The following is a 21134-nucleotide window of genomic DNA, read 5'->3' as shown; positions in this document are numbered from 1 at the left end:
TGGCTTGCATAAATCTGCATAACTCTGCTGAGATAACAAATGAAGTTAAACTGCCTGACACAATATGTGGATTAGACTAAAAATCATTTGGTTTAGAACGGGGGGTGAAATCCTTCATAGATTTACACTTTGTGCATTTCCAACTGAAGTCAAATAGGATTGTGCCAGAGGCATATATCAGCATAGGATTTGGCACAGCATTTGTACTTGCACTGCTGTGCCAGATTAGCACTGTAGAATGGAAGAAACAGATTGCAAACCACAGGTGAGTCAAAAGCTAGTCACATCTCAACTCTAAGCTGTTAAAAGTGCTGCTTCCCTAATAAAAAATGCCATGAAAACAAACAGATGGGGGGAAAAGATCGTTCTAAATTCTACATTTAATAAAATAACCATTTCAAAAAAATTATTATACCTTACCAGTGTCTTTAGATGAGTTTCCAATATTTACAGACAAGTGGTTATGAATTTATAAATGCTTAGTTAATGTTTTTTTCTCTTATGTCTTAAAATCAAGTTATGTTTTTTGTTTCAATAACAATTTGAATTATTATTGTAAATTATAATTCCTAAGTGCAAACAAAAAAAATCAAGTACATTAAAATTAAACCAGTCTGGACCAGGATTTATTAATTCATAACATAATAGATTCTCAAAAACACCAGAATAAAGCTGTAATGTAGAGATGGGAAGAATAGACAAGCAGGATGGAGGCTTCATGACTAAGATAGCACTAGGTATTTTCCATAAATCACACAATACCAACAGAAGTTATCAGTTATGAAGTGCTGATAATGGCTTTTGTTGTCATTCCTTTATTTTCAAGCCATTATTATCTTTTTCCCCTCACTGCCATCTTGTTTTTCAGTAGAGCAGGGCTACTTGGAATTTCTAGAAGCCACCTAACTGGCTTCCTTCCCGTCTTCCTCTACCTTTTCTAGATTTTTATGCTGTGTAAAGTTTGTGTAAAGTTGTTACCACTTGTATTTCATAGAGTACTGTAGCCTCTTTGTACCAGTTTGTCTGTGGCAACATATTTTTATTAGCTGCTGGTTTTTATTAGCCTCTGTTTGGAAAATTCTAAGGAGGAGGAGAACTTTAGAAAACAATGTTTTCCAAAAATGGGTGTCCAGTCATTTACGTTTCTTTTGGTCAATGAATTGATTTAGGGACTTATTTCCACTGCAATTAAAAATTATTTCTGACACTCTTCAGACTACTCTGCTTTAATGTTTTGTCCTATAGCATCTATCAGTGCAGCTTGTTTTTGCACTATTCTTTTTTCAACTAATTATCCTGGTAACTTGAAATCTTCTCCTTCTTGCTTGTCATCAGATTTAAATCAAACCTTACATTTGTCATTCTGTCGGAAAAGCAATGTTTGAATGTTTACTTTTGAAAAAAATGGATTAAGAACATTAATGCTTTCAATTAGTGAAAATATGTAGTGAGGGCAAATCAATAGAAAGATTTCTGTAAATTAAGACATCTGCATGACATATTGATGGGCAGTCAGAAAATTATTAGTTGAGTTGTATTTCAGGGTGTGATTAAAAAAAAAGTAATTTAAAAGTGCTGAATCTTGAGAACTGTTGCTCAAGAGCATGCATTTTCAACATCTATATTTTAATTTAGAGTTATTCTTGCTTAACCCACTTAATAGTAAGCTCTGACACTTCAGAAGATTTTATGGCATCACATTTCCAGAACAGGGCATTTTTTCAAAGGGCACAGATGTGCTATGGAAAAAATACCTGGTTTTGCTAGTTGATTTATGCTCATGTAGTATATTTGATTTAAAGAGACACTGTTAAACCCAGAAGATTCTTAAAGCTTGTTCTTGTCTTCAGGTGTTTTTTTCCCCAATACCTTTCAGGACGTATATTAAAAGTCCAGTTTTGAGGAAGTCATTCATGACACCATCCCTGTATGCAATAAGCTGTACTTTCTGCACAGCCATGACACTTCCCTGTGATGGCAATGCTCCTTTGCCTCTCTGGGAGAGACCAGAAAGAGCTGATGGGTCTCTGGATTTGTCAGGAACCAGCAGTAGTAGTGAAGTGGCTCCAGGATCCAGCACCAGCTCATGCTGCAGCCTTCCCTTAGCTTTCTCAGTGGGTAAAGCCTTCTTTCCTGTGCATTGAGATCCAGCTGGCAGCAGACCTGGAGCAGGAGCCTTTTTAGTCACCAAGGTTTCCTAAAGCCTCTGCTGGCCCTGCATCCTGATGTCCATACTCAGATGTGATATTATCATTCAAAAGTTCTTACTATGATGTTTCTGAAATGTCAGAGCTACTAAGAGAACAGAAAGATTTGTTTTAAAATAAACAATTAGTAAATATATGTTTCTTGTGTTTCAGATGCTGTCTAAAATTCCTAAAAGTTTCAGGCCTTTTTATCTTTGTAGTTGTCTGCTCTGTAAGTATTGAATTTGCAATCCTCTCCTGGCCCACATTGCCTTAGAATTAGTTCAAAATGGGCTGTGATATTTTCTCTTAGCTCATAAAAAATGTCTTGAGGTTGGGGGCAAGATGCCAAAAAAAGACAATACTGTACAGGTCTTCATGTCCTGTTTGGTGAATTAGTCACCACTCAGGGCAATGTGGTTGGGTAAGCAGTTGAGTTGGAGGAGGAGGCAGCTTACACTCAGATCTGTCCCTTATGGATGCTTGTTGAATTTAGCATGAGTCTTTTCATACTGGCACCTGAGGAATGCTCCTAGGAAAAGACGTGCTGGGGAGGATGCATCAGCAATGGCAGTGCCTCACAGCGTCAAAGCCCTAAGGTCATGGGGAGATGGGCCTCTCCTAACTGGGGTGGCCAAAGTGCTGCCCTCTCTTAACAAAATCTTCGAAATTAGAGAAATCTTCGACTGTAAGACTTGAGAAAAATTTTGAAAAGTTGGAGTTTATTCTTTTAGCTGTTTTTAGGAACTCCTTTTTGAGTAGCAGGGCTTCTCTATCGGAGGAAAATGTATGACACGCTGCATTTCCTAAGGTATGGGTGTTGTTTTCCAGACAAATCCTGTCCAAAGAGACATTTGGGTAAAATACATCAAATAAGTGACTTTGGTAGTAAGTTAACAGGAGGAATATTACTTGCCCTTGTTAAGTACCCCAGAGGTGCTTTACAGCTGTGGTGGAAACACTTGAAAATATTGAATCAGTCTCACAATTGAATGTACAGTTTGAGAGAGTCTTTTTTAGCTATTTGAGATAAGTTTAGCAGGTATTTTTTCAGTTTTTGTGTCACTAATGAATGTTTGGGTTTTATACTTGCCCTAGATTTTATTTGGCATTTATCCAGATCAAGGTGTTCCATGGCAGATGTTGGCTGTATCACCTCTGGAAAGCTTCTGTATCCTTCTTTCATTGAAAACAACCCTGATCTGAAGTTTTATTGATAAACTGGTTGAAAGGGTGGGTGTTTTCTGTCTTATACCCTGGGAGGACTGGGTGTCCTCAGAGCCTTGGCTGCGCTTAGGCTTGTCCTTTGACAGAGGCCACAGCCGTGCTCCCTGTCCAAGTCTTACTGAATGGCATCTGTTGGGACCAAGAAATTGTTCAGAAGAACAAGCAATAGAATAACCACAAATAAAAATGATTCATCACAGGTGAACAGAGATCTGAATGTGAAAAGTCTTTGAGGGATAAACATTCAGTTAGTAAACAAACAAAAAACCAAAAATTACAATAAATTGTAATCAATTATGTTTCTTGTTCCCACTATATTTTTAGTTTAATCAGTCTGATCTACAATCTGCTTGACTTTTATTTCGCTGATGTTGAAAGAAGATTCACCTGTAGATATATTTCACAAACTGCTGGAAGGTTTCTTGTTTTGAAAAGCTGCAGTAGAGTTTAATTTTGGAAATGCCGAGTTCTCCTATTTAACTGGTCAGCTCCATGATTTTGAGCAGAGAGAGTCCATTTTAAATAGATTTGATTATTAGCATTCTCATTGTGGCCAATAATGACACTATATAATGTGCTAATTAGTAGGGTAAATGAGGAAGAAAATGTTAGTGCCTGAGGGCAATTTATAATTAAAAGTTGAGGTTGCTTTTTGGAGGAAATAAAGGGACTTTTAGTAGGATCAGTGACAACTTCAACTGTAAACTCCCATCAATATACTGTTTACATCAATGTTTTTGTCCTCGAACCAGATGTATATATAGAAAAAAGACTGCGAGGCAAAGAATATAGTCAGATTTTAGCAAACTTTTCATCTTCCTTAGAGGTCCTAAAAATGGGTTTTTCTTCCACAGAGCATAAATTAACTTAATGAATGAAACAACCTCTCTAATTCTTTTTCCCCTTTGAATATTTTTTATTTTGTAACTCTAGTTCTCTACTGCACTCCTCCATCATTTTTCCTTACAGAAAACATTTAAAAATAATTCTGTTTGTTGACGTTGTTAGAAATGTACTAAGCATTTTGGCTGCAGGCAATGTTCAAGCTGTTAAATAGATGGATGAAGACCAGGACCACGTGCAGAGGCAGGCAAAGGAGCAGAACCTCAAGGCACAATTGACAAAATGCTACAGAAAAAAATTTGTTAGGGACTCACAGAACTTCTAAAACTGATGGAGAGATAGGATGTATCCAACATAGACAAAAATTGAACTGGATTGCTAAAACTCCAAAAAGGGGGGGAGAAAAGTTATACAGCACTCTTCCATTGGGGAAACCAGAAGGGACAGAGTGGTTACTTGGGTTACAAGTGGCTAAGCTTGTTATACCATGAGGCAATGATGTAGAAACAACCTCGTAAGCTACAAACAGGAACAGGAAATCAAAAGAGAAGACTACAAATACTAACACAGAAAAAAACACAGTTAAGGACATTATGCAAAAATGGATGCTAAGACCCAGGGAAAAGGTCTTCTTTGAAATGGTAATATCCTAGAGAAGCTATCATAAGTGACCTGGTCATAAATCAGGACAAATAATATATAACTACCTCAGAAACTTGGTGAAAAATAATCAATACATATAGCATTCTCAAGGTACATTTTACAGTAGGCAGAAGAGGATATACAAGTAGATGTTAAAGAAAGCCTAAAGTCAGCCATGTGCATACAAATATAAGAGAGAATCTCCTTCAAACGTGGCTTTTTGTCTGCCTCTGTACATTGAATTAATTACGTGATGAAGGGTAGAACAGGAACTAGATATTTTGTGGAGTGACTCATCTCAGCTACACCTGAATTAGTCATTGTAGGCTCTCTTTATAGTTAATAGAGAGAACTGACGTTTCTCGTGAGCAATTCCTCTCATCTTTGCCTAGTAGTCTAAAATGAAGCAATGAATTCCATCTTAAAAACGCTCTTTTCACTGTTTGTAAGGAAGTAACAAACTCAGATGCAGATGTCCACAGTACATAGGCGTAAACTATGGTGAATGAATACCAATTTAAATGTTTAGATACTGCATCCCATTCTATCATGTTGTCTACACGAGCCACATAAAAATGAAGTAATATGAGTTGACTCTCACACACTCTTCAATACCTTCTAAGACCAACTAGTCAGAACACCAAGATCAGAAAAAAAATGGTTCTTGGTTTAGCTGTGAGCAGCAGACCCAGTTTGGTGCCAGGTGTAAACAAAGACAGCCACTGTGTAATGCTTCACAAAGCAAACACAAACCCAAATCCCTTAACAGGCTAACTCACAGCAGTAATGTAGTTTCAAGAATAGAACTACATCAAAATGAGGCAGTTTAGCGGAAGTGAAATAAAAAAGAAGAGCTCTGGCTGTAAATCATGTCAGGGAGATTTTTTGCTTTAAAGGAACACACTGGAGGCCACATTACAAAGAAAAAGTTCAGAAGAGAGAAAGCATGCTTAAGCTGCAGAATAAAAGGAGATATTAAAAATAAAAAGATAGTTTCCCCAAAAGTTGGTCATATTTGAATGATTAAAATTTAGAGAAAATCACATTCTGGCAATTTAAGGGAAATATAAAACCAAAGTAAAGCAGAACAAAAACATTCTGAAGATCAGCTTGCTAAAAAAAAGTTGCATTTGGATTCATATAAGCATGTCTGAAGTTTTCTTTTGGTTTATTTTGATTCCACCTTTCATAAAGGCTGCTATCTCCTGCAGTCTAACAATGGAATTATGACAGCATCTCTAAATATTGTTTGGAAAAAGATAATTTTGATGGGATTTCAGACCCTCAGTGCAGACTGGTGAATGATGTTCTGTTGTACTTGCAATCAAAGGAGAACCTTTTTTTTTTTTGCTATAGATCATTCTGATGGTTTTATAAGTGCACAGAATGTGTGGGGAAAGGAAAAGAAGGAAGAAGCCACTCTTCTTGAAAATAAGGTTTAATTTCCCCCCCTTTAATTTTAAACATCCTTTCTAATAGCTCCTGAATGTGTCATCTAGGTAATTACAGGATTTATTTTAGAAGTATTTCTTAAAAGGAAGCTGCCATAATTATGTGCACCTGAAGCTTTTCAAGACATAAATTGCTACACTCCTAGTAAAAGGCAGACTGTCAAAAGTTGTCCCAAACCATTGGGTTAATGACTTCAGGTCAGCAGATCTTTTAGAAGTTATAATTAACATCTCTAGCTAAAGGTATAGATATAGTTCCAGTTGATACTATTATTATGTATCAATCAGGACAGAAAGACTGTAATATCAAATGACACTTAAAACTTTCAGAAACAAAAGAGAACTGTTGTAATTTCTGTTTATGTTTGCTAAGGGCTATGTGTGTAAATTCTTCCAATTTGACTTGATCTCCTGATTTGTTGCATGTGAGGTTATCTTTTTATCCTTACTTTTGTGATTTCTTTAAGCAAATAGATGTGTGGGAGGTTAATTTTTTTAATGAATGGCATGTGGGTGTCACTGGTGGTGATTGCTCCGCTTGCCTTGCTAAGCAGGGTGACATTTATACTACTTTGAATGCATTGGCTGCCCACCTGCCACTAGATCTGCTAGGGTCTTTTTTAGATTACTGTGAGAGATTACTCTTTACTAGATCCAGAAGGACCTCTGCATAATGTCACAAAGCTTTATCCATTAGACAGTGATCTAAAATGGATGGCCTTAATGAGGCTCACTGGAGGCAGAGCAGAGCACTGCTCTGGGTCCCTCTAACTATGCTGTGTTTTTTCTTCTCTTGTTAAAGTCTCTGAGTTCTGTGGGCAACACATCTTTTGGGAAAATTATTTTGATAGATATACAATTTATTTTTTACAGGTTCACTCTTTGTAGTAAGCTCAGTTAAATGTTAGGTGTTAAAACCATTAAAATACTCAAGCACATGATTAAGATTTATGATTTAAACAGAACATAAATGTGTAAAATCAAGGGGGGTTTGTTTGTTCGTTTGTTTAGTTTTTTTTTTTTTGTTTTGTGTGATATCTTAACTTTCTGTCTGTAACAGATGGGCACAAAACAATTACAGTATAGCTCTAGTACAGTAACAAATGAACTGTGAACTGTTTAAAAGCTCTGACTTTCCTCCCCCCAACCCCTGCCTTCTCCAACCCCCAGGGATGCTTCTTTTTCAACCATGCCAGGAGTGGACTATTACAATACCAGGTTTAAATAGTCCTAGATGCTTTGGGACTAATAGAACGAGAATTTTCAGTGGGTTTGTGGGTTATGATTGGCTGATTTCTCAATTATATTAGACTAGGAATGTAATTTCACCACATGTCATATGAGATATCTAAGGAGGAAAAAAAAGAAAAAGTAGATGAGGGAGCTGGAGGTGAAGGAGTCTGTGAGAACAACTAAGAGGAGCTTGAAAATACATCTTTCAGATATTTGAAACATCGTGAGCAAAACTTTGCCAAAGAAACAAATCCTCTGACATTAATAGGATATTGATTTAGTTTTCCCTGTGGTTGGAGTTTCTACAATTTCTACAGTGTTTTCACCGGTACAAATTCTGTGATGTTAAATTGCTGAGCTAACAGTGCAGCCTTTCAACTAGTACAAGCGCTTAAAGAGCCGTACTTCTCTATCTCTCTGTGTAGTTCCGTATGCTATTTTGAAGCTTTACTATATCTGCAATAGCTTCTGAAAGGACTGGTGATCCCAAAAGTCACCAGAGAGGTGCATGTTTTGAACTTGTAACTCCTGTTTTCTTAAGAAACTTGGTCAAAACAGTACTGCTCGGTGAAGTAGACATTTATTCTGTTCTTTTCACAGTTTCTGAAGCATTTCAGCTGAAGAATGTGTTTTTCAATATAAATTGACCAATCTATTTTTTTTTCCTAGAGTTTGTACAGCCTATACTCATCTTTACTGGAAATGTTACACCTTAACTTTATTAACAGCTATGAATCTGACCGACTTTCGTGATTCTGCTCTGTTGAAATTAGACATAGGAGGCCCATTTGGAGCACATGTAGTTGATGAGCAAACAGAAGAATACATCATAGTACAAATCAGCCAGAATGAAGACACAGGATCAAGGAGGAGACGCCAGCAGCAGGTGATGGCGTCTAAATTTTCTTTCACTTTTTCTGAGGTGTGTTTTATCAGTTATATTTCCATCACCACTGTGTGAATTAAGTGGTTGTGCTTTTTCCTGCTGCAAAGTGTATCAACTTCAGCATTAGAAAACTTATTGTAGTAAGAGTAAAGTTACATTTTCTTTTGCCTTTATAAGACTTCCCCTGGCTTTCTATATTAAAATTTCACAAAACTTATGCCTCTTGGCTGACACAGAGCATGGAAATTCACGTGTTTAAAACTGCCAATATTTAAAAAGTTGTCTTTGAAGGCAAAAATGATTGCAAAGTGCCTTTTTGTGCTCAGTGAAATACATTTTCACATTTCATTGCAAATTATTTTCTCAAATGTGTCACATTTATTGGCTTTGTTTCTCTTAAGGCTTTCTCGTTGTTGATGTTGTTTGTAACAAGTTTCTTCTGCTCTTCCCAGACAATTTGGTAAAAGAGGATTTTTTACAGCCTGTCATTGGATATCACTGAAAAATAAAAATAAGCCTCATCATTTAATAAATAGCACTGACGTAAAAACAACTGCCTCTCATTCTGTATACGACAGGCTGACCTGCCTCCACCAGGGTCAGCACAGCTGAACAATGCCATCAGTATTCCCACTTACACTCCATCTCACAGTCTACAGCAAAAGACTAGTCCCACTACCTCAGTGTGGGGAACAATACCACAACAGCAATTACCCTCTTAAACCACCCAGCCCTGTGATGAGGAGGTTGCTGCAACCTGTGCTGCTGGCAGTGATCCCCAAGCAGCCTTTGTGCTGCTGTGGGGCAGCCAGAGCACAGCTGGCTGCAGCAGCCCACCTCTGCTGGCACTCCAGTGGTGATCCATGACTAAAGGAACTTTTTCTTCACTGAATTTCTACTAAGTCCTCTTCGTGATGTCTTGGGTTCATGATGTTGCTTCTGTACTTTTCACTGCCTCTGCCTCATGGACGTTAGTTTTCCTCCCAGTCAGTTTTAGAAGTGAACTATGTTGTAGTCATTGACCCTGTCTGCCCTAGATGCTCCTTGTAGTCAATGCAATGTGTGATTTGGCATCCCTCCTCTGGAGGACCTCCAAGAGGTGTCTGTCATTTCATTGATTGAGTGAAGGTATGAGGATGAGTTTGCTCCAATCTCAACATCTGTAGCATACCTAGTCAGGGGGAATTAATTTAGACTGATATGTATTATGCCTGACCCATAAAAAATTCTCCTAAATAGTCAGGAGAGAGAAAAGGAGGAATAAAACCTTAGATCAGAGGCATATCATTATCACTGACTTGTGTTAATATTGCCAAATGTGACTCTCTTGCAGGTGGTATACAACTGGTCTCTACCCTTAAGTTCAAGAAGAAATCAGCAAATCATCACAACTAGAACCTTTCAGATACCAAACAGGTTGGCTGACTGAAAAATGATCCATTGAAGCAGTAGTTTACATAGACTTGATTATGAAGGAATAGAAAATGTTTTAAAAATAGTCTATTGCTGCCTGATTCAGAGGGGCAGGAAAGGATGACTTCTTGCTTTTTAAAAGGATTTACAAGGCTGGTTTGTACTTAAGTTACTTTCCAAACTATTTAGAGGGATAGAGTGAAAATGTTTGAGGAGTTGCTTGCAATTGTAAAGATATAACATATATATTTACAGGCACTCAAGATAAAATTAATGCACAAAAAAGCAGAATGGTATTTCATTCCAGGAATAAGCAAAACTTTTTTTCCTTTCACCAGAGGCACCATCTTTGTAAACATTCAAGCTTTCCTACAGGAGTCTGGAAGCGTTCCTCTCTCCATGAAGCATCAATACCTTCACGCAAATATAGAGGCACAAGTAACAGTTGCATCCGTCATCTTAGTAGGTGTCTACGTGCTGATCATATTTGAAGTAAGCCAATCTTATTTTTTCCCCTGCATTGTAAATGGATCACAAGGAAGGGTTTCATTCTTAGGTTTTGATATGATTTTAAAATGTGTATGCTACTTCTTCATGTACCATCAGTATTGCTAATGGCATGAATAAGATATGTGTGAGGAAATTGTTCTGAATTTTAACTGATTTTGGCAAGTTACAGTGATCTTGTACATTTTTCTATTAGGTTCTAGAAGTTCTTTAACATTTCAAGAGAATTATAGTTTGGCCATTAGAGTGATAATACGTCTGTATTATCTTGTAAAAGGTGTGAAAAATTTGTTTTAAAGTTAATTACTTTTTAAGGTAAAAGAAAAAACTCCTTTGGTTATTTGCCTTTTCTAAGGTACCTCAAGCTGTGAATTTAGTGTAATTTTAAAAGGTTAAAATGAACACACTTTTTATTAAGTAACATTTAGGCATTCTTTCACTGTATTATTTGAAGAAAATTGAAGTCTGAGTTAAGATGAACTCAAGGGACAGGGAACTTTAAACATACATTGCAACGTCATTCCAAAACCTTGAGGTACCAAATCCAATGAAAATGCATTGTATCACAATAAGAATGGAAAAAGAGTCAGAAATCACACAGAAGTCCAACTGGTTTATTTGAACTGAAAACACTTACTGTCTGGTTAACTTAAAAAAAATAGCAGATGGGGAGGAACGTTTTTTAAAAATTTGTTTTTAATTCATATGAGCTTTCACACTGTCAATGAATTCTCTGAGTTGAATCATATCCGATTTACATTAGTATGAAACAAAGAAATGAATCAAATCAAGTCTACAAGGTGCTCCATAGTGAATATGTCCACACGCTCATTTTTCTTCCACGTCTTGCATATTTTTAAGTTTTTCATCTTGTTACCCATTAAAATGGTAAGGTAGTTGAACACCACCTAATCAAATATCAATAATGGATGCACACAACACGACAGATGCTTCAGACATTTAGATTATGTTGTTCAGCAATGGTGATTTCTTTATGGACCGAAAAATGCCTCTATGTACCTTATAAATGAGGAAGGAGATATAATATTAAGTGTGGAGTGGGATTGGACTAGACTTTACTGTAAAGATATGTAGACATGCAGCACAGCATCAAAGTAATCTTAATACTTTTAAGTGCAGCTTTTATATTCCAAAAAACCCCAACTATGCAACTCTTTAGCAATTGCAAAAGCATCAGGTTTTAAATGTATGTAAAGGGTGGTTTTGTGTTTGCTTCCTGGAAAGCTGCTTTGGAACAATGCACGGGGAAAAGGAAATAAAGGCTTGAAACTGAAAAGCAGAGATAGGGAAAGCATTTGTTTTCCTGTTGTTTTTAAGAAAAAGCTTTAAAACAGCTTGTTAACTTATTGTTTCTGTGAAAATATCAAGGAAAGATTTCTGTTGTGGGCAGAAAAATTATTTCTGCAAATTCAAAGATAGAAATGAATTCTTAGAAGTAAACTTCTTTGAAATTTAAGGTGTGGAAAGTCGTGTATTTTGTCATGATGTTAGCTATTTTCTCCATAACATCTGTAGGAATGACAAATGCTACAACCAGAGTAAGTTTTAAACTATAAGTTTTTAAGCTGGAAATAACTATTACAGAAACAAAACTGGAGTGTTATATGGTTCCCTCGTGGATTTCTTGCAAGCAATGGATGTTAATATTGTTAGAATATGTAATAGTCGCTTTCCTTGTATTCAGTATTTATAACTTCGGTGACTGAAGTCTTGCTTTCTCAACACATTTCACTCTCTATCCCATTAGCTATTATCACTGTTACAAAAATCAATGAGTGTTACTGTGGGAGCAATTTTTAATGGATTTTCATTTTCAGTGTTGCTGCTCCCCATCTTTTATCAGTCTTTATTAGTTTCCTGTATTTTATTAATTATTATTTGCAATATAGCTTCAAATTCAGACAGTGTTGACACCCAAACCAGTTTTAGAGCTGTATGTTCACATACTTTCTTTAAAGATGGAGAAAGATGAAGCATTTTATCTTTCCAAATCATGAGAGCCACACAAAGGCATACCTTCTGTTCCTTCAGCACAGCCCTTTTCCCCAAACATGAATCATAGATCTTGTGCCCACAAGCTGCTCAACCACACTGTCCTTATCTTTTAACCCTTCTCCCTGTAGTCTTTGCTACCTTAGTCACCAAGGACTGTGCAGAACAGGCTGCAAGAGCTTCTGCATCCTGCAGATACAGATGATGGGAGAAGCTGAAGTAAGAGGTTCCAGTTGGAAACTGAAGTGCATTTATTGCAAACAGTCATCTCCAAACTTTTACCACTGTAAAGACACAGGGTAAATTCTGCTTTGAAGCAGCTCTTTGTCTCTATGTTAGCATGAAATTTGTATATCCAGCGTCTTTCTTTGTTAGTGAAGAAGTTTCAGAAAGTGCTGTTCTTCAGAAAACATCCTAAACTGTTGAATTTAATTTCTTCAGGCATTTATTTAAAGTATTGCTTCTTTGAAACTGATTGCATAAAATATATACATGTAAAGTACAAAAATTCATAAAATACAAATATGTGTCCGGTAAAAGAAGATGCCTCTTTTCCTCCTTAATTTCTAATGATTTTTATTTTCATGCTTACCATAAACATGAATAACTCCTTACTTTGCAATTCTACTACTCTACCTCTTGAAATTTTTGCATATTGCTTTTAATTCTCTTTAGATGATCATATCTTAGTTACATTTTCTGTTTGAAATCTGAGGCCTTTTTTCTTTTTTTTCCTCTCATGCAATCGTCCTTTTCTTCAGCAACTAGATATTAATTCTCTTGAAATTGATTTATCTTTAAATATCAATCAGTTCTCTCTTTGCATTGCAGTCTTCTAATCCCTTCCCTTCTCCCAAAGGAGAAAAACATTCTGATTTTTGTGGTGTTTTTCTTAAATCTAATCTCTACTATTTTATAGACTTGATGAATACAACAATGTATTTAATGTTGTTCTTGAAAGCATCCACTATGCAAGAATTTCAAACAGGTGCATCTTAGAAAGAGAGAAAGGAAGAAAGTGGAAGAAATAGAGAGAAAGAAAGAGAGAGAGAGAGAGAGAGAGAGAGGTTTACCTTTTTTGATCTCAGCTCTACTGTCTGACTTGAGGAGCACAGGTTAGGTGGGCTATAAGTATGTTTTTATGTTGGTCCACAGGGACATCTGATGTAAAGTGCTGATGTACTGAGTTCTACCATGATATTGCTCTACTAAATTAGTTCGCAATGTATTTTCAGATAGGTTTTTTCTAGTGTTGATCCTCAAAATGTGTAGCTTCTTTTGACTGAGAACTTGAAAAAATCAAACAAACAAAAATTTAGAAAATTTAATTTTTATACTTTTTTTACTTTTCTGCTCCAAATATCTTTGTTCTTTCAGCTAAAAGTGTATTTTATCTTTTGCCTTCTTTGATTTCTGTTCTTTTTTCCAGAAAAGCATTTTTCTTTGTGTATAACTAAAGTGACTATTCATTCAGATTCAACAAGCAGTGGTGTATGGTTGTTTCTGGTCATACAGCATGGTCAAGGAAAAGTAGTGAAGGTAAAATCTATTGTTAGATATTAGATAAATACAGTTAGATATCTTTGATGTGTCCCATTTTCCCTGTATTGCCTACACAGAGAACTGTATAATACATCGGTTACACTAAAAAGAGATCTATCTGTCTACCTCTATCTTAAAATATCTGTTAAAATGTTAAAGTGTTACTGGTATTCAGAAAAGTTCCTTGAATTGCTAAAGCTCTTATTAGTAATCATTAACTGCTTATTCACAGCTATGTTGAGACTTCATTAATTTGAAATATGTAAGGAGGACTGTTAGACATCAGTTATAGCTCATTAATTCATTAATTGAAATGAATGAATGTGTGCTCTTGTCCAATATTTTCCTTTAATAATGTATTTGTTTTGTGTTGTGTGTTAGAATGGAGCGTTAGCTGTTTATGCTACTTAAATGAACTAGCAGAAGCAAATATGAAAGTAATGGCCTTTTAAAAGCTATTTTATAAAACATTTCATTTAATCAGGAAAAAAAGGCAGAATGAAATTTATTACATTAAATTATAAAAAAAATAAGCAAAAAATAGGAGATAGTAATAGCATAGGAAATAGCAGAAAAGTGTTACAAGCAAGTATCAGAAATTCTGTGACAGTCTCCATAGGTCTGTTTTTTTTATCACAGGTGTTATTATTTAGCTTCATATCCTGTCTTGTAAGTATTCCTAAAAAAGATCTTACAGGATCTTTTAAACAGGATTTTAATGATCTGTCATCTTGAATAACATTTACATGTCTGTATTTCTTCTTAAAACACAAATATTTAAAAGTGCAAGACCTGGCCTTAAAAGCTCTAGATTCTTACTAGCATGAAGTATGGGCTTATAATCACAATTTTTATTACTTTAATGGAAACAGGGTATGTCAGTTTCTCTCCACATTACTTTTCTATTATTAACTAGCTTAAATTATGAATAAACATCCCCTAAGCTAATTTCTTTAACTCAAAGCAGAGTGATTTTTAATAGTGTCTAACCAGCAGAAATTAGCTTCAGAGAACAAAACTTTTATGTGGTTTAGTCTGACTATTTTTCTAGCATTGTGGGCTGGTTGAACCACTGTTTCCTTGAAGGAAACACTTAAAAATGAAATAAGATGTTATTACTGCAATTTATGCTCATGCAGTCCAGTTTTTGCCTATTTCCAGTAATGAGGCTATAACATCAGAAAATTATGCTCTAGAGAGGGAATAGGCAAAGGAGAGAAATATTCATTGGTTATATGAAGTATAATACTAAGTGATAGCAATAGGCTAATCTTAAGGGAGATTTTTCCTGATAAGGAAAGTCACAGAAACTGTGACTGATCACAGAAGTGATCAGCTTACTCAGCATGGCTTCTCAGTTCCCATCCATTCTCGTATTGATCGGTCTTTAAATATAGACTGAGAAGAGTGTGGATTAGAATGTTCCCACCTCCACATATATCCTCCCAAAAGATTGGTAGCAAAGGAACAGAAGAAAATCTATAGTCATTATTGGAAAAGATGATGTAAAAAAAGAAAAGAGTAGTTGCTGCACTCCCTAGCCCTTGTGGGAGAGAAGATATTCCTACTGCTATTGATTGCATTTGTTCTAGGACGAAAAAATTGTGAAGAGGAATTAAAACACTGTTGTAGGACTTGGCAGAAAATTAGGGTGTGATTATTGGAACAAACCATCTACTCTCTTTTGTAAGTCTAAGTGATGCGTCCCCGGGCAAGAATAAAAGTTTCCCCTCATCTGCGCTCCGGTCTGGGGATGGTATGGAGTAAAAGAGCCCAAAAGTCATAAATGCTGTAACTCTGGGGGGTTGCACAGAACCTACATCCAGAGTAGGGAAACCTAAACCATAAAATCTAGTAGTAAAACTTATCTTGAATAGAAATCTAGCTTCTGGAGCAGTCTAGTTGCAATCTGTCCTGGGCAGCAAGTGGTTTTGGATCCAATTTGGAGTCCCCATAACCCTAAAGCATGATTACTGTTCAAAAGTCTACTTTCCCCTCCCCCTTATCTGAAATGGTGCACTATAATGAGGGCACTCTCGATGTCCACGTGAGTAAAGCTTTTAGGACATAAACTGAGGGTGTGCATTGGGAATGATATCAAGGCATGTCAAGCAGATAGATGCAGCAAAGCCTGGTGCGTTAGATGCTGGAGGACTGGATTAACAAGGAGATCCAGACATAGGGCAGATCCCTCTGTCCAGAGTGTAATACTCACCAAGTGGTACCCTAGATATTGTCCCAGAAAGAGCAGCCTGTCACTGAGCTACCAATTAAGTGGTACAGTCAAGATTTTCTGTCATTCCTTAATGCCTTTCTCTAATTTAGGAGGAGGCTGTGACCTCTGTGCATTTTGAGAGGCTCAAAGTTACTTTAAAGCAGCTGTGCAGGAGCATTACAAGTTGTTTCTTATGTGGAGCATTGAATCAGTAACTTTGAGGTGCCAGGATTTCTACTGCTTGTGTAGAGCAGAGCCACTGCTACCAAGAAGGAGACTACAAAAGGACAGAACCAGCATCAGTAAGATAAACTAGTCATTTTTACCTGCCCTAACTGCAGCAAAGGAAGTGTAAAGGAAGCAAAATGCTGAAAGATGAGGAAGGGTTGAGTTTCAATTCAAACAAAAATGCAGTATAATAGCAAACAAAATTCTCAGCTGGATCCCAGCTTGATATGTTATAATAACAATTTTGTGTTAATCCAATATGAATATTGACTTTATGCTGACTATTGCCTGTCTAATTGTTAGATCTGTCTTGGTAGAAGTCCAGCTGTGCTCTAAATATGTCTGCTTTAAAGAAAAATACCTTATTTTGGGTGCTATGATACTTCTGAAGTATGTAAATTGTCCCTAATTAAGAACTTAATAGGAAAAAATTGCCACTGGATGGTGCTGCTTGCTATTCTAAGGGCTAGGTAGGACTGTCTATTTTAAAAGATGTTGTTACCCAGGCTCCACTTTTCACAGAATGTGATTTTTTGAAATAATGGGAATCATATTTTCAACAGTAAATGCAAAAACTAATTCCCGAATGTCCATTTTCTATTTTCAATTGCCTTTTAAACCTAATTTTGAACTGTATTTTGTTCAATTCGTGAAAGACTGACAAACACAAATGTTTTTCCCTGCCTTGCATACTACGTATTTTGTGGATTGGTGCCTTTCTTTTCTGTTTGAGAGATGCAATAGAACATTAAATTAGCTTAATTGAATGCTGCTGTTCAGCTTCTACCATGCCTACGGCAACCAGAGGGGTAGAGAGCCATGAAGTCTTAAAATTTTAACAAGTTGTTAGAACACACATACACTTGTAATGCACACAAAAAAAACCCCAAACAGTTCTTTTTGAGGCCTCAAACAGTGTCTTTTTTCAGCAAAAGCAAGGCCAAAGGTGAATGAAAAAACATGAAAGTGTAGGGGGCAGGCTTGAAGGGAGGTGTTATGGCATGATTTAAAGAGGAAAAAAATTCTGAGTAGAAAAGTGATGTGAAGAAGAGAGGAGATGGCAGGGATGAAAGGCTCTCCAGAGGAAATGCTAGCTAGAGCAGAAAGTTTCCTGTAAAGGTAATGCAAGTACTGTGGTTTGCCATACCATTGTTCTTAGTGCATGGATATAGTTCTATATGGTTATATTATCCTACTCTCTAAAGGAGACTGACAAAGATTCACTCAGGGAAAATAAAACATATTTCCCCCACAGTTTGGTGATTTGCTCTATGAAATTGCTTTACTAGAAATTCACAATCTTATTAGTCTTCAGAATGCCAAGGAAACTAGGGAAATACAAATGGTGGCAACCTCTTCAGTTTGAAAAAATATCCTGAAACTGCAAATGTGATGACGGTCCTTCAGTCCTCACAAATGATGTTTTTAGGACACAAAAAATGAGGGTGTATATTGGGAATGGTATCAAAGCATGGAGTGGAGTGAATGGAGTCAGCTAAGCCTGCTGAGATAGGTGCTGGAGGACTGGACTGATCCTTGCAAAAGGGTCTGCAAGACTGAAAGCTCATTGCTAGGCCGTTCTGTTGATACACAATGGCTTTGGTCATGTCAGCCCACAGTAGCAGTCTGGTTTATCATCTTCTAGGTCCCTTACTGGCTCATGACTAGAACTCTTTACTTAAGTCATATAGCAAATGTTTTATGTAGCTAAAGTATTACAGGAGTGTGTGTCTTTTTCTTACATCAGAGCCATCGCAACAGGTAGAGATTGGAAAACATCCACTTGTGACTGAAGTGATATAGATATGGCAGCCTCCTCTCTTCTGTATGAATCCAATAGAAATATTGACTAGGTATGATGCTGAACCTTTTTATCCCTTTTTACTTTAATATTCTGAAGTGGGAAGTTATTTCAAAACCAGATTTAATTTAGCTGTCAAGCAGCCATTTTAACCCTCATCATATAGAATTAAACCCCCTTCTGGATCCTCTCTCCAATATCTGTACAAATACTAATGTCCTCCTTCCTTCCTAGCTCTACACTCTTTTTTCCAGCTTTGGTTTTCCCCCCAGGTTTCTAAGGTAGGAAGTTTCAACAGTCTTGTTCATTTCATACACTAAGGATACGTTTGTCCCTGCATTGTTAAAGGGCTGCTTTGAACCTGTTAATTCAATGTTCCATATCAGCATGAAGCTTTAGTCCATCTGGTTTTCTCTACAAAGAGCAAGCAGTGATATCACTGAGGAAGAAAGCTCACAGACACTGAAAATGCAAATTGTGCACCTTGTTCATTCAATGCTTTTTATAGAGCTATGGAATAGAAAATACCTTTGAAGAGTATAGAATTGACTTACAGATTTTCTATATAGAAGAGGGAAAGGAATTATTTGCTTATCAAATCTGATTTCCTTTTATGACAGGATAACCCACCTAGTTGAACAAGGGAAGCGAGCTGATGTAATCTTTCTGGATTTTAGTGAAGCTTTCGATACTGTCTCTCACAGGGTCCTTCCGGACAAAATGTCCAGCACGCTGCTGGATAAACACATCATGTGGTGGGTGAGCAATTGGCTCATCGATGGTAATAGTGAATGGGATAACATCAGACTGGTGATCTGTCACTAGTGGGGTTCCACAGGGCTCCATCTAAGGCCCTGTGCTCTTCAACATCTTCATAAATGACTTGGATGCAGGACTGGAAAGGATACTCAAGGCAGTTTGCAGATGACACAAAACTGGGAGGAGCTGCTGACTCCCTCAAACGCAGGGACACATTGACAAATTAGAGGACTGGGCAATCACCAACCATATGAAGTTCAACAAGGGGAAATGTCAAATTTTGCACCTCGGATGGGGCAATCCAGGATGTCTGTACAGACTGGGAATGAGATACTGGAAAGCAGTGCCATGGAAAGGGATCTGGGGGTCCTGGTCGATAACAAGTTGAATATGAGTCAGCCTCCTGACAGCCAGGAGGGCCACCTTGTCCTGGGGGCCATCAGGAAAAGCATCACCAGCCGGTCGAGGGAGGGAATTGTCCTGCTTTGTTCTGCACTGGTGAGGATTTGGAATCATTGATCCTTGTAGGCCCCTTCCAACTCATATTCTGTGATTCTGTAATCAGATTATTTTTTCACAGAAAATAATTTGATCTTCTGAAATTTGTCTGTCTTCTATGCACTATGTTTTACACATATATATAATTGATGTCAGTTGAAAATTTATGTGGTTACCTAATCATAGAATTTCAGGGCCATCTTTCCTAGACAAAACTTCTAATATACCTTGTATTTCTTAGCCAGTTCAGTTAATATACCAGAGGGATAAAAGTGAACTTATACAGGCGTTGTCTTGGACACCATATACTACTACTTCTAATAACTTTCTATTTTAGATAATCTTGTCTAGTGTCCTACTACATTGTGAAGCATTGCATTAGGAAGTGGTAGATTGATGCCTTCTATGACTTTCCTTAAGGCAGGGCTGTTTATATCAGGACTTCCTCCACTGACATGGAATCAGAACAAGTGATTTGGCATAATCTCTTAGTGGAAATGGGTATTATAGCAGAATGCTATAGATGGGTACTTTCTTACCTTGGGGTTGTGTAGATGTTCTTCAGGAGTTACAAAATTTGCTACAGAATCTAATGTTTCCACTAAAAAAAATAAGTGTTTTGGGGTTGGGAATTTGTCTTTAAAAGAGCTTATTGAATGTATAAGGAATATTATTTTCATAGTTACAGACATCAGCCATTTATTGTGCAATTAATAAGAATGCATGTTAGTACTAAAATACGCAGCTAATGTTTCTAAATCCACAGATTTCTCCAGTCTGCTCTAAACTGGTCTTGGTCACATATTTCATGTGCATGGTAGTACTATTATACTGAATCACCATTGATTTCTTTAAAAATGAGTAAGGTTTTGGTCAGGATTTTATTTTTTTTCCAAGCAAGGCATAATTATGTACAGTGATGTGTTTTTGATGTATTTTGACTTACAAAAGTGAGATTAATAACAAGATTTTCTAAATATTTAACCAAATGTGAAGTCTTATTATAGAATTTGCATGTCTGCATGTATAGAATACATATGGATAGTCCTAATCTGCAGATGAAGCTAAAAATAGCTGTTCTTGCTGTCACTGATTTCTGTCATCATCTATCAGCAGCTGTACCCTACATGCTTGTCGTACTCTCTAAACTATGTCAAGCAGGCCCCTTTTGCCTCACTAAAATCCCTACAAATGCTACTGCTTAACTAAGTAATTCTAAGACAATTAATTTCACGTTATCATTCATTTAGCACTTGCTGTTAAGACACATCCCCTGCAAGGGGGATACAGGAGGTATGTTGCTCTGCTTTCACTAACTGGTACTGGTCAGACAGTCTCTTTACTGTAGGTGGCATGTAGAAAGTCAAGTAAATATATCTGGGACCACAGACTTTTGCTGCTGCTCTGACCTCATGTGTATCTGACTATATCCTGTATTTCTAATCTGTTGCTCTACGTTCTGTCTAAATTGTGCAATTTGCCAGAAATGAAGCAAATTTCTGTGAATTGAGAATTTGATACCATTCAGCTTTGAAGTCCATCTACAGCAGGACAGAGTTCAAAGTACTGCAAGGCTTTTTTTAATACTTGTTTTCTAACATAAGCCCAAATTTTCAGTTATGTTGCTTGACAGTTAGGAAAAATTACCTAAATTAGTTAGCTGAATTACCATTGTTTTTCTGTGATTTTC

At 36.7% G+C, this 21134-nt stretch overlaps 1 protein-coding gene across 1 annotated transcript in view; it reads left to right on the top strand.

The window, feature by feature from the left end:
- Positions 1-21134, top strand: part of OCA2 (OCA2 melanosomal transmembrane protein) — a 167219-nt gene that overhangs the window by 24522 nt on the left and 121563 nt on the right. The window contains exons 4-8 of the mRNA XM_017818343.1: positions 2361-2418; positions 3285-3357; positions 8311-8468; positions 9802-9884; positions 10220-10373. Coding sequence (XP_017673832.1) covers positions 2361-2418; positions 3285-3357; positions 8311-8468; positions 9802-9884; positions 10220-10373 — 526 coding nt within the window. The remainder of the gene's footprint in view (positions 1-2360; positions 2419-3284; positions 3358-8310; positions 8469-9801; positions 9885-10219; positions 10374-21134) is intronic.

The sequence above is a fragment of the Lepidothrix coronata genome, unplaced genomic scaffold (assembly GCF_001604755.1).
Source record: "Lepidothrix coronata isolate B3197 unplaced genomic scaffold, Lepidothrix_coronata-1.0 Scaffold68, whole genome shotgun sequence".
Lineage (NCBI taxonomy): Eukaryota > Metazoa > Chordata > Aves > Passeriformes > Pipridae > Lepidothrix > Lepidothrix coronata.
Note: the sequence above shows the minus strand (reverse complement) of the source record. Positions and strands in the feature narration are given on the sequence as shown.